At 34.9% G+C, this 13,648-nt stretch overlaps 1 protein-coding gene across 2 annotated transcripts; it reads right to left on the bottom strand.

The window, feature by feature from the left end:
* Nucleotides 1-2,420: 2,420 nt before the first annotated feature.
* On the bottom strand, nucleotides 2,421-13,227 carry LOC107222465 (zinc transporter 2). Of its 2 annotated transcripts, none has more exons than XM_046736780.1 (8): nucleotides 12,970-13,227; nucleotides 5,067-5,260; nucleotides 4,827-4,937; nucleotides 4,601-4,749; nucleotides 4,180-4,331; nucleotides 3,204-3,405; nucleotides 2,810-3,050; nucleotides 2,421-2,670 (listed from the first exon to the last, which is right to left on the bottom strand). In XM_046736780.1, the coding sequence occupies exons 1-8, from the start codon at nucleotides 12,999-13,001 to the stop codon at nucleotides 2,525-2,527; spliced, it is 1,227 nt and encodes a 408-aa protein (XP_046592736.1). In that variant the 5' UTR covers nucleotides 13,002-13,227; the 3' UTR covers nucleotides 2,421-2,524. The 2 variants fall into 2 exon arrangements, with proteins under 2 accessions (XP_046592736.1, XP_015517331.2); XM_015661845.2 differs by lacking the exon at nucleotides 12,970-13,227 and adding an exon at nucleotides 8,015-8,599.
* Between the last annotated feature and the right edge of the window lie 421 nt (nucleotides 13,228-13,648).

Genomic DNA, 13,648 nt, shown 5'->3' with positions numbered 1-13,648 from the left:
CTACTCCTATTCCTACTCCGACTACTCCTACTCCTAATCCCACTCCAACTCCTACTATTCCTACTTCTACTCATATTCCTACTCCGAGTCCTATTCCTACCACTACTCCTACTTCTACTCCTATTTCTACATCTTCCCCTGATCCTACTCCTGATGCTGATTCTACTTCATCAAATATTGTAAAAATGTTAAACTCATCGAGCACGAATCCTCGTCCTCCACTTCGTCCAGCTCGACCACCTCCAACCACCGCCAACCACCCCCGACGACCACTGCTAACCACCTCGGGTTATAACTGGAATAGTAATAAATATTTTCAGTACAAGAACACATCAAAAGTATTATGTAAGGATTAATACAATTAAATAATCTATTAATACGTAATAAATTTCATGAGCTACTAAATATGTGCTTGCACAAAAAATGAATTGAAATAATTTATTGTAAACATGAAAAGTTTGAAATATTTTAGATGAAATATAATTACAATTGCCATCAAATATTATAAAAGTGTTTTATTCACCGTGCAGAAGTCCTTGTCCTCCTCGTCCACCTTTTTCTCCTCGTCCTCCTTGTCCTGCTCCTCCTCGTCCACCTCGATCAGCCGCAACCACCCCTATCCACCTCCGACCACCTCCAAACACCTCCAACGACCACCGCTAACCACCTCGGGTTGTACTTCGAATACTAATAAATGAGCGCTTGTCCCGGAAGTCAAGTTTCACCAGGTAGCGAACCTGGAGCACAGAAACTACGGATCGCTTGTCCTGGAAATAAAGTTTCACCAGGTAGTGCACCTTGAATGCAGAAACTACGGAGCGCTTATTCTGGAAGTCGAGTTTCACCAGGTAGCGGACCTGGAGCATAAAAACTACGGAGCACTTGTCCTGGAAATCAATTTTCACCAGGTAGCGGACCTGGAGCGCAGGATCCAGGAGGTAGAGAACCCGGTACTCAAAATTTGCGGAGCGCGATTCTCATACGTCCGCTCTACTGCACGGTCGTTTCCGGACTGAGAAATTCGGCTAACTGATTTTATTCTATACAGATCAAGAGAGAAAATATTTTTGGTGCCGTCACTTTCTGAACATCCAAAATTTGGTTTCGAACTTTAATACTATGTATGTATGATGATATGATGTATGATGTATGATGTATGATGACTAGTTTTCACATTTCAGACAAGAAATACACACTTTATCCTTCCGGCCGATTCCAGACTCAAACAATTTTCGCTCGTACTTTTCAAATGTGTGTTTGAATAAACTCGAAGTTTTAAGAAGCTTCGTTCTTTGTGTCCCTATCAAAAAAAATCGCCGACCGTCACCTTTTTATGTCTTTAAATCAGGACACTGCGTTAAATACTGTCTCATATACGGAGCATCCATTTCATCTTGATCAAAATTAACGCATCCGTGATGTATTACAGTTACTCTGCATTTTTTTCCATACGAATACTTTTCGAAAAACAATCCTGCTTCTCTACCCAACGTAGATACTTCACTTGCGACTAGCTAAAACAGCGCTTCGATTCTATGCCTACGAAAATTCAAGATCGATAGAGCAAATGAAAAGTTGTTGGAATAATTATGAATATTAATGTTATGGAATACGTCGAGAGCGTGTCGAATAGGATCCCATTTCGAAATCAACAATTCTTCTATTTTCATATTATAGACGTATCATTGTAGATAATTTAGTTTGTCTCCTGGAAAATTATCAAATTCATAGTATGCATCACGTATTAATCGTAAATGAATCATATATGTTAATATCGCACATGGACCGCATACACATATATACTTTTTGGTCTCTGCATCATTATTACATCTGATACAGACATCGAAACTCCACTACTGAACGAACATACAATAAGATGTCGAATCAATGTCAGGAAATTTTTCAAATGATCACTATCGCTGAGTGTCTAAGCAGAAGCCTATTCGCTCGTAGCAACATACACGACTATCGGGCATGGCAGTTACGGATCGTGATTATTAATATTATAATACAATGTTTTGAGAATAATTAAATTTTCGTTGTATTTTCAAATTAGTTTGCAGCATTCATTCAATCAAGATATCTCTCGCTCTAAGTCACGTCCGGTGAATCCAGAATTGTAAGGAAGCAATAATTCATGAATACACATTCAACATACATTTCATCTGCCAGTCTTAGCATTTGAATTTAAAGTTGACATGAATAAATTTACTTTCTATGACTCTCTTCGTGCAGTTTGTATTTTCGCTGCATTTTCAGAACGTGATGCAAATTGCTTTCAGTATACAGTGTGCTATGATCATCTACTGAAGGATATTATCTTATTTCAATCTATGCTATGATTGAGAACGTTACCAGACCTTATAACTAATAATATATATAAATCATCTAAAAAAAAAAAAAAAAAATTGTCATCCATCTAAATGTGTAATACTACCTATGGTAGAGTTTATTTTTACAATGATTTAAAATGATCTTTACTCTAATGAAAATTGGTGAACATATAATACACATTCATCATGCATTATATTGGTGGTGACTTGCACTGATGGCAGTTTTCCATTTTTTGGTTAAACTCTTCAATTTGCAACGTCATTTCGAAGAAGTTGTAGCTTTCGTGAATGTTTCTAGTTGCTGTTCGAAGGATTTGTTGCGGCGATATACCAGGCTCTAAAATGAGATAATTCACCATCATTTACTTTTACCAAGTTTTTTTTTACCTTGTAATTCGTAAGGATACATAGCCATTCATGTTTATCCAAGTGAAATTTTTCATAACACAATACAATTGATACAAGGAGGAACTTACTTATTGCAAGGTGAGCAGAAAGAGCAGTTTTATCCAAGGAAAGAGCCCATATGCGTAAATTGTGGACTCTGATGACACCTTCGATTTCCATGAAAGTATTTTCGACCTCAGAATAGTCAACACCAGCTGGAATTCCTTCCATCAGTACGTTTATTGTATCCTTCATTATTGCCATCGTAGTAGCCAAAACAAGAGCCGAGAAGAAGAATGTGCAGATGGGATCTACGATGCTCCATTGTGGCTGAAATATCATTTTTTCTGACTGAACGTGACGAACTGAACCAGATCTTTATAATCATCTAAAATCTAATTATACTAAGTCGAAGTATTTTCAAATAAGAAACATTATAGCCATTGTCCATAAGGGATACTTTGAGTAATTGTCAAGCTTTACCTTGAAGTAGATAACAATGGCAGCTATAAAAACGCCAAGACTCTGAATAAAATCACCAATAACGTGAATAAGGGCTGCTCGAACGTTGATATTCACGTCGTGACTATGGCCATGTGCGTCGCCGTTATCACCGTGCGCGTGATTATCCTTCCCACTTGTGCCACCATGAGCATGGCCATGTTGGTGTAGAGTCAATCCCATGCTACAAAATAACAATTATACCCACCAAATGTAAGAGTGATTAATGTCATTTTGATATCTGCAGTTTGTATAGTGCGTACAAATGTTGAGTATAGGCGGATTTTACTCGAAGCTGCAGCAAAAGAGGGACACGTCAGGTTGTTTGATAAAATACACTTTGTAAGATGCAGAATTTATTCTAGAAACAGTGAAAACCACTGTGTGCACAGTAAAATCTACTACATTTATAGTAAAAAATACATTTGACATGGGTATTTTTTACTGGAAAACTTTGATGCGTCTTTCTTTTCCTGCAGTTCCGAGTAAAATCTACTCTTTTTCTTCTCTCCATGTAAGCGATCGGTCCATACAAGCAAATATTATTTTGGCATCCTCATTAATTGCTATTTCATACGGCAGCATTCAAATTTTCAAAAATGTTTTATCGATATTATAACACTCGACACAACCGCACATTATAGTTTCAGCATATTACTGACACGTATCAACAGAGTGCTAAACGAAACATCATATCCCTCCAATGTTTAAGGAAACGGAAAAATTGAACGTCAAATTTTACATAAATTATAACATCTATTGTGCTAGCAACATTTTTCAGTACAATCTGCAGTAATTTTTGATTGTATAAGAATGCTTTTCCCAAGCTGCTGACACTGTTATCGATTACTCGAATTTCTAAAACCTCACACTTTTCGATCATTAGTGAAATTTCACGTGCTGCACGGGATCCACTTTATTTGATACTGCTATTGTTATTATGATTGTCAACACTTACATGAGATTTACCCCAACGCCTATGGCAGACGTGATGAGCATGACTGTTGAATCAATTTCAAAATCTTTGTTAATTATTCTTTGCACGGCCAAGTATATTAATACAGCAGTCACAACCCAAATCAGAAGGACAGATGTCAGCGCTCCAATGACCTAAGAGTTTAGATCGATTAATAATAGGAACATTAATAACCGTCATATTTACTCATGATGGCTGGTTAGTGTATCATTAGATGGTGGCTTGACCAGTGAATAATCGTGTACCAAGACCGAAGTTAAAATCACTATAAATATAAGTAGACATGTTCGTTGTGCATTAGGTCATTCACTGTTGCTCAATTCACTGCTGTTACACTTCCTCTACATGAAGTTCGGTTTTACGAATCATCGATTAGTCATGAAAATACGAGCGTGAATATTACCTCCGCTCGGTACCATCCAAAGGGCATTTTCCTGGTTGCTGGCCTGCTGGCGACCCATATCGAAAATAGAGATATCATAAAAGACGCAAAATCTGTAAGCAGATGAGCAGCGTCTGTTGCGATGGCGAGACTGCTTGACAATACACCACCTGTAAGACAATTCTCAATAAATCTACAGTTAAAGGAGAAAAATTTCACTATTACGTTCAAGTTATTGAAACCTTACCTATAATCTCAGCAATCATGAAGAGAACGCAGAGAATACTCGCAATGATCAATTTCCTCCTTGCTTTTTTATCTATTTTGTCCTCTCTATCCCGATGACAATGATCTTCAACTGAAACAATTATAATCTTATACATTCATGGCAGCTTAAAGTATGGTACGGCTGGTAATTCGGAATGATATTCTGAAGAATATATTCAAGCAAAAGGCAAAAATTATTCTTCTGTAATTTGAAACTCACACAAGGATGGGCTACGTTGATAAGACGGGATCGTCACCGTTTCGGAAGCAGAGCCTTTCACAATTGTGCAACATCCGGATAACTTTCCATGGACACAAAATATCACCTTCTTCCCCGAACCATCCGGCCCATCGGAGTCGTTGTTGTTTGGTGGTAAATTCGTTCCATAACCAAATCCAGCGTTTTCATTATTTCTGCCGGAGAAAAAGCGATCACATGTAAAAGAATATTATGCCCAATATTTTAGATACATGCAGCCGTGTTTTCCGACCTGTGTTTCATGTTTTTTTTTTAGTTTAGTTTAGGTTTTAGTGAACAATTACGAAGGATCTTAAACGTCTTTATTATCTTTACACGAATCTGTTCGGAAAGTTAATTTCACATCATCCACGAAGAGCATTTTTTCTTAGTCTTCCCTGTTCTTATAACTTCCCTTATTATGGTCATTAGCTTGAACGTAAATAATTCATGTTAAGCATTCCATGTCAAATTATCGAGATTTCAATCACACTATTTTTAATTTGGTGGAAAATTTCTCTACTGATAGTAGCATCTTCAAAAGCATCCCTAGTTCAAAGACAAAATTTTTCATGTGAATGTCTTCGAGATACGAATCCCTTTTATGTACTTCGTCCTGTTTGGTTTCACGTCGAAGTACTGAAGCATTAAAATTCCGAATAGTCAAAACTCTGGACGGTACCATACGTTTGCCATGAAACATTGACCGAGTAAAATATTTTTTGAGAATTTTTAATAAAGACGCGTATGGGTTGAAATTCGAAATTATCATAGTTCTGACTGACCGTTACATCGAATGACATTTGTTCGAATTATAGAAACTCGGAACAGTCAAAAATTCGAATGATCAAAACTCCAAATGATCAAAATTCCGAACGGTTCAAATAATGTTTAGATAACAGCTTTATGTATGTTATGCCTAAAGAAGTAATAAATGTCATAGATATAATAGGTAAATCATCGCCACTGCTGCCACAGAAAAAGGCGGGGCGTTTTTAGAAAGTTTTTAAACGTTAAATATTAACACGTAATCGCGAACCTTTATTTTCTCGTAGTCAATTATCATTTGTATGTTGGTTTCTCTCAAGATTCGAAAAATCAATGGAACTGTTTATTGAAAATCATTCTCAAGATATAATGATCAAAATTGAAATCATTGTGTGGAACAGAATTTTTCATCAACTTCCACTACACGTACTCCTCAATATTCGTATCACTTTTCAATGCAATCTGATATGAATGAGTTTTAGTTATAATTAGGAAAAATGTGCCTATATATATGTATATATATATACATGTATAAAATTACAGCAATTCATACGGATACATTCAATGGGGTTTGAAGGAATTTCATGAATTTTGCGAGATTTTGATACGGTTTGAAGAATGTTTACAGAAATTTCTGTAGAAATTTTTTCGCTACGCTATACTGTATCCTTATCAGACACGAAAAGTTCTAAACAATGTGATGGAGTAAAAACACACTAAAAACGGAATTGTATCGTGCTGATTTCTATCCTAAAATATCTGATCAAAATCTCTCGTTGGTACATACTATCAAACTTTTAATTTAAGTACCTAAGACGTAATATATTATACATTATGTTGATACGTAAAATATTATACAAACAAGGCACGATTTAACGTATGTAATACCTAAGTTGTAAAATCTGTATTTCTATCACTTATGGTTACTTCTTGCATTTTCCAATTCACGTTTTACAACTATTGAGCGCGGAGGAGATACGAATAACTGTACTTAAATTTCATTCGAAACGCAAGAGGGGCGGAAAAATAATCTCTAATAAATATATGTATGGTGCGTTCCACGTCAATTCGACTATGGTCTGACTCTTACCCTCTTAGATTTGGTCCGCTATTTTTTATATCGTTGTTCCAACTGCAAAAATCACTCCAGTTTTTTTCAGATTTTTCCTACCCCCCGGCACCCCCTCGAGCTAAACGAATACATTTTGACAATGATTGCAATATTTTTGAATATTATGAAAAATAGATTTTACATAGTATATAACTGTATACATACACTTATAACATATACATGTACAGTAGTTTCGATAAGGATACTAAAGTTTACGTACATTGGTGATAAAAAGCAGTAACTGCCCAACGCCTCTATGCAATAATAATTCTAACGAGGCGCTTATTGTAAATTGATTATGATGAAGCCAAAACTTCATTTTGTTAAAATAGCAAGAGCCAGAATAAAAAATACGGGTACCTTTTCTTGCAGCGATATGTTAAGCGTCACGTCTACGTCTCGCTTCATAATTTTTTATATTGAACGCGAGCGAATATTGTTTTGAAACGATTTATGTGGTAAACGAAAGTGGTCAAGAAAACGGGTCTCATTATACAATCTCAGACTGTGGAAAAGCGTGGGTATTCTTTGTACGCGTTTTTGTAATGAATCGATTGAAGTTTTCAAAATTAATTAAACTTTATCACATCGCGAAACTATTTTTTAACTGTATTCATGTGATGGCATACCAATTTTTACAAAATGGTAACACAAATAAAATCACTGGTAAGCTTTCGCCGTCTTATCGACACATCTCAATCAGCTGTAAACTTTATTCTTTACCCAAAAGTGCAGTAGCTTTCAATTGTTTCTTGAAAACGCGTAAAAAAAAACATTCTCATCAAGTGTACAAAATATCGTCCAATTAACTATACGTGCAATTCAATTCGAAAGTAAATATCTGCGCTTTCGTTATACACGTCCCGATGCCAACATTCCACACTGAATAACTACAACTCCCAATCCTAACTAATCCACATACCGATGTACTTGTGACAGATGTACAATACCGTGGATGATTATCATATAAGCTATATAAATTTTCGAACAATGTAACGAATATTTGGTGTACATGAAATAAATCGTAGGAAAAAGAACGACTGCAACTCACAGCTTGATGGTCTCTTCGTTAATCATGACTACGACTGGGATTGAATATTTTTTCACTGCTACCGAGACACTAAATTGTAGATAATGATCTATTTGTTGAGATCTATCGGTGACCGTACACACACGTCACTGGTTAAATAAACAAAGTACGGACATCCTTTTTCCCATTCCTTGAGCAGTACTTGGGCAACGTTGAACAAACGCGTTGCTCCTTCTAGCCAGATAACTTGACTCTTCTCAAGATATCGTGCGCGTTTACTGTGTGCCCCTGTAACTCCCTGGTGTTATCACTCCCAAGTTGGAGAGTTTAATCGTAATCCACGTGTATATTTTTATATAAGGTAATACGGCAGCCGAATCCGATTGAATAAACTAAATTCCCTCAACTCTATTCGGATTTTATTCCAGTACTTATCCCGTCCGATATTATTGCGTAATAAGTTTTTCAAAAGTCTCGTATATTCGAATGCCATTGTACTACACCGATTGAGTCATCATTTCGTCTCTGAATCGACACTTATAGATATGATTTTCCGTAAAATCATCAGTATTATTTTCATGTTTCACTTATCAACTCAACTGCGTTGTTCAAGACAATAATATGGCACTGAGATTACTGTAATCAGCGATACAACATAACATGCTGAAGTAATGCGAGGTCATTATACTTCACAGAAATCGATATCAATAATTTTTAGCAAGATATCAAAACTGAATATTTATATGCGAAAGAAATGTAGAATGTTGATCCCGAAATTAATAATTTAATCCGTATTAGATCACAAAACGTCAGTTATGTCATTTCGTTCATCCAGAATCTAAATATTTTCTGAAAATACGAATTTGCAGTTCTAAGCACGTTGGATTATTCAGAACTGCTTGTAAGGAACATTAGATTGTTAAGAAATTACGTCCGTTGTTTATCTGTAATTTCCTTACGCTTGCGAATCATTATTGAAGGTCGATAACGATTTTTGATATGGTTAACATGTGATTGCCTATAAATAATCGCAGTTCGCTGATAAGTTAAATCCGAATAGTACGTGGAAGTTGAATTGGCATAGAACTGGATATTAATTGTAAGGTTTCTGTAATACAATAAATATGGAAAATTTTTTGCCAAGTTTCTTCAATTGATTTCACACAGGAAGAAATCGATTAGGTAAAAATTGCTTTGACGACACAATAATCGTCTATCGCTGTCACTTATCTGCGGCGGTTTCGCCAATTAACCACTTTCTGAAATACGATGTCGTTAATAATCGCCTGCGGCAATACCGGAACGGTAGGAACAAACAATCCAGTAACGCCATTTGAAGACGTGTAAAATTCAGTGTCTTGGTCAATTACACTGAGTAAAAAAAGCGTCCTATTAAATTACAAAACCTTGCAATACATCATCGATTTTATAGTCAAGAAGCGAGACAGCCTCGACCTTCACAATTGCAATCTATTAATTCATTGTTATCCAGGGTCACTATAACAATAACTACATATAAATGAAGAATTTAGATACTTAAACCCATCTACCTATGATTCGAAAATTTCAGATTACGTATATTTGGATAAACCGCACCTTCGTTACAAAAAAATGACGTTAAAGCAAAAGCAGATTCACGTTTAAATTTTAACATTAGATTCTCTACTAATTATTAAAGCGTATCAATTACGTGTTTTAACACCGAGTTTTGATTTGGTTGCCCCGCAAATGATCGCCCTAAAATACACGAATCTCTAACATCAACTTGTTATTATTAAAACTAATCAGCGAGTTTTTTTTTTTTTTGAAACTCTTGGTATCATATTCTTTGAAGACGAAAAACTTTCTTAATTATGTTGAATTGTGTTGTAAGCGCACATAAATGTTGTTCGGCAGTTTAGTGTTATATCATAATGTGCACGTACGCACACATATTATTATTATTATTATTATTATTATTATTATTATATCATTACCTGCACAACTTATTGACCCGATTTAATTTGTGTTAAATATGTAACTTAAATCAAGTCGACTTCAGTATGCACAGGTGTATGTACAGCTGTACGTTTGGACCTAAGTCGATCACTTTATGACATAAGCACACAAAGAGCTATACATATATGATGTACACATTGTATCGATGTAGTTGCGTTAAAAGATTTACATAATTACAACAGTGTCTCTGTGGTTGATCAGTATTCTTACTGTCTACGGAAGACTAATTACTATACACTGTTAAAAATGTTCGTAAATATGCCAAGAAATTCGATTAGAGTTTTTTAAAATTAAAAATATACTGTGGCAAGTGAAACCAACGTAAATCTCTATTAATTTTACTCTGTAATTTCGAATATCCCATAAGTATAGATTCGAAAATCACGCATGTCGACTTAAAATTCCGTCGTAGGCTGATGACGAATTTCCTAAAACTGAATTCTGATATGTTGAATGTACTGGATTTGAAAAGTTTGGTAACAGTTTTTAGATATTATGGTATTTTCTTCTGAATCTACTCTTGTGCAGGTATAAATTTGATACGAAATCCCTAGGAGTTACAGATTTGAGTAATGCCGAAAAAATTACTATGTAAATTTTGGAATTAGTAATCAGATTTTAAATTTACGACAATTGCACCGTTAATTTACTGACACGTTCTGAAAATTGATTGGATTTCGCTAGTAACTGGGTTTGTAAATTCATTTAAAATTGTATTGTGAGAAGGAATTTTGCAAATATTTATTGAGTGTATTATTTGTCATACCTATGTGGACCGTTCATTGTATTAAGAATGAAATGAAGTCATAATATTGCATAAGACAGTTTGACGTAGTAGGTAATGCGTATGACTAGTAATCCGATCATTGCGAGCGAATAGGATTTACCCGAGCAGGAACAAAAAATAATGCTAAGATTCTTCTATTCGATTTAAAATGAGTTTTCATCGAGTACAGTTAGTGAGAAGTTATTAAAATGAAGTCTCTGCTCACAAGAAGGCAATGAAATCAATTATCGAACCGTTTTTTATCGACTTTTTTCACTTCACATTTTTAGTATACATTTGCCATAAAGTTACTAAAGTCGTATGGTAAATTTAACAAAACTGTAATTGAAAATTCGTGTATTGAATTTTCAAATTATAAATCGAATAATAATTTACAAGTTTACGATATTTATCGCACTAATGTTTAGTAATTTTACTAAATTGTGCTATTAATTACTAATGACACAATTACTAATAGTAAAATTACTCATTATATGTAGAGTAAATTCACAATACCGAACCCGAATAATGCTTTCTATACATTTTTAGTACATTTCCAACAGAAGTTTTCAACAGTTTAGATGTCTTGCGTCACGTCCAAGGGCAAATATAAAGGCAATCTTTGCAATTTTCACGGCACCAGGTGAATTCATTGAACCGTCCCGGTACTTTATTACTTGATATCTCACCGTCACACACTGAGAAAAATTTCATTTGTATAGTAACTAGAAAAATTCAGTAAAACAGGTATCGTTAAAAGAACTGTTTGAATATTGTTGGAATTACGAAAAACAAGGTACATGTAACCATTTTGCGCTATTGTGGATCCTTTTTTGGTAATTGCAACGCAAAATCAGTTTATTCGGTTTACTCTACTTTTATAGTTACTTAAATAAGGCTTTAACATTAATTTATTGTTGCACAAGCATTAAATTTTCGCAACAGTTACAAGAAAATATAGTAACAGTGATCGTAATGAGAACGTATACTATTACGTATACTAATAGTAACGGATACTAGACTCTCTGGTAACAGCTACAAAACTAATTTTCATTTTCTATCTAGAACTATATTTTTCGATCGTGGTAAAAAATGAAAATAGTTAAGGACTGAGCGGTAACTGGAACTAAAAATTTCTCTCAGTGCAACAATCTGCTATACATAACCGATCGAAATTGGATTTCATGACATAGAACAGAGAGAAATTTCTCGCTGTGTATTTACTATACAGTCCTTGGCTATTTTCGTTTTTAACGAAACAAAAAAATATGGCTGGTACAAAATAAAAATAAGATTTGTAGCTGTAACTAGAAAATATGTGCTACCATTTCTGTTTATTATGGTCACTCGTACTACATATTACGGTGGTTTAATATTTATATAAATTGATATCAAGGTCTTATTCGAATGAAAAAATGTAGCAAACTTAACAAAGCAGATTTAATCGTTGTAATAACCACAAAATGTACAACAGACGACTATAATCACACTGAATAGTTAATTGTATTAGATTTTATTGAGATTCGAATAATATTTAAAGCGTTGTTCTAACGATACCTATTTTATTACTTTTTTAGTCATTAAAACAAATGAAATTTCTCTCAGTCTGATCCGATGAAACGAATCGAATGTTCTGCCCATAAAATATCAATGCGATTGATCAACGACGTTTTCGCAACAGCAGTCCCTTGTAATCGGAACGATGATTCAACTTGGATTGAGGTGTGATTTATTCTGTGCGATACAGAATTAAACTAGTAGGATATTAGCATCGAGGGTAGACGCCTTAATTGATTTATACGTACACAGTCACGTCCGTCAAACCTTATCTCATGGTCATACACACGAAGACACACGTGGAAAGTAAAAATGAGACGTAAAAAAAATAGCCACACACCGCGTTTGGTTTAAAAATAATTCAAATCAGTATTTTGTTCGAATTGATATCCTCACCGCGGCCGAACGAGAATGCGTTGACAAATAACAATGGTAAGCATAATCCCAACAACACAGAATTGAAGTATAGAAAACTCCTAAAAGACGCCTCATTTTGCAGATCTCGTACTATTGTCTTGAAATTTTCCACGACATATTTTCTTCAGCGTGCAAATTATGTTTTAAGATAGGCGAAACTATTACAATAATTTCTTTCGAAAGTTACGTTCTATTTCACTATCACCTTATCAGATTACACAGTTAAATGTTTATTTACTTGCTGTATTCGGTATTCGTGGTTCCTTCCATTTCTGAACAGTCACTACTAGGAAATCCTCCCAGAGTTTCATGGGCCAGTCAATATTGGATGATAATAATTGTCGACCGTTTAGCATGAATTTGAGAAGATCGTGAATTCACTTCTGGCGGACGTATGTACAGGCTGACCAAGCAATCTTGCTTTATACTTACGAACACCGTCTGATTCTGACGGCCCAGGAAGTCATTCGATTGTGTTTATAGTCTAGCCCGATGTTTACAAAAATGCGGAAAGATACACGCTTCAAGTACCACTACAAAACCATTGGAAATACTGAATTCCATGACCTACATTATTTCACTCCGTTACACAGCATTTTGTAGTGTACATATCGCGAGATATGAGATTCCACCTTACATTTTGCAGCGATCAGTAGGCAATACAGCATCAAGTTATTATAGATTATCTTTCCAACTGTCAATACAGAATCATTCGAATTAGAATGAGGTGCATTTTGCATGCATGCCCACGTAAGACTCATCCTAGAAGCTCATAAAGATACGAAAGAATTAAATCCGAGGGCTATATGCTAAAACTGTAGTTGCTTTCATTCATCAACTAGGAAATAAAAACCGGAATTCATACATAGATACTCGATAAATGTATTATAACGATGTAGATTTTCTGTTTAACTGTA

This window comes from Neodiprion lecontei, chromosome 4, assembly GCF_021901455.1.
Source record: "Neodiprion lecontei isolate iyNeoLeco1 chromosome 4, iyNeoLeco1.1, whole genome shotgun sequence".
In the NCBI taxonomy this organism is placed as follows: Eukaryota; Metazoa; Arthropoda; class Insecta; order Hymenoptera; family Diprionidae; genus Neodiprion; species Neodiprion lecontei.
This window is presented reverse-complemented; position numbering and strand designations above follow the sequence as displayed.

What these genes read in the sequence shown, in the direction of transcription:
- LOC107222465 (XM_046736780.1), bottom strand. Translation starts at nt 13,001, where the DNA reads ATGGAAGGAACCACGAATACCGAATACAGCAA. An exon ending in GGCGTTGGGGTAAATCTCAT is followed by an intron (nt 3,406 to 4,179) that starts GTAAGTGTTGAC and finishes GTTATTTTGTAG; the next exon opens with CATGGGATTGACTCTACACC. An exon ending in TTCTGCTCACCTTGCAATAA is followed by an intron (nt 2,671 to 2,809) that starts GTAAGTTCCTCC and finishes ATCTCATTTTAG; the next exon opens with AGCCTGGTATATCGCCGCAA.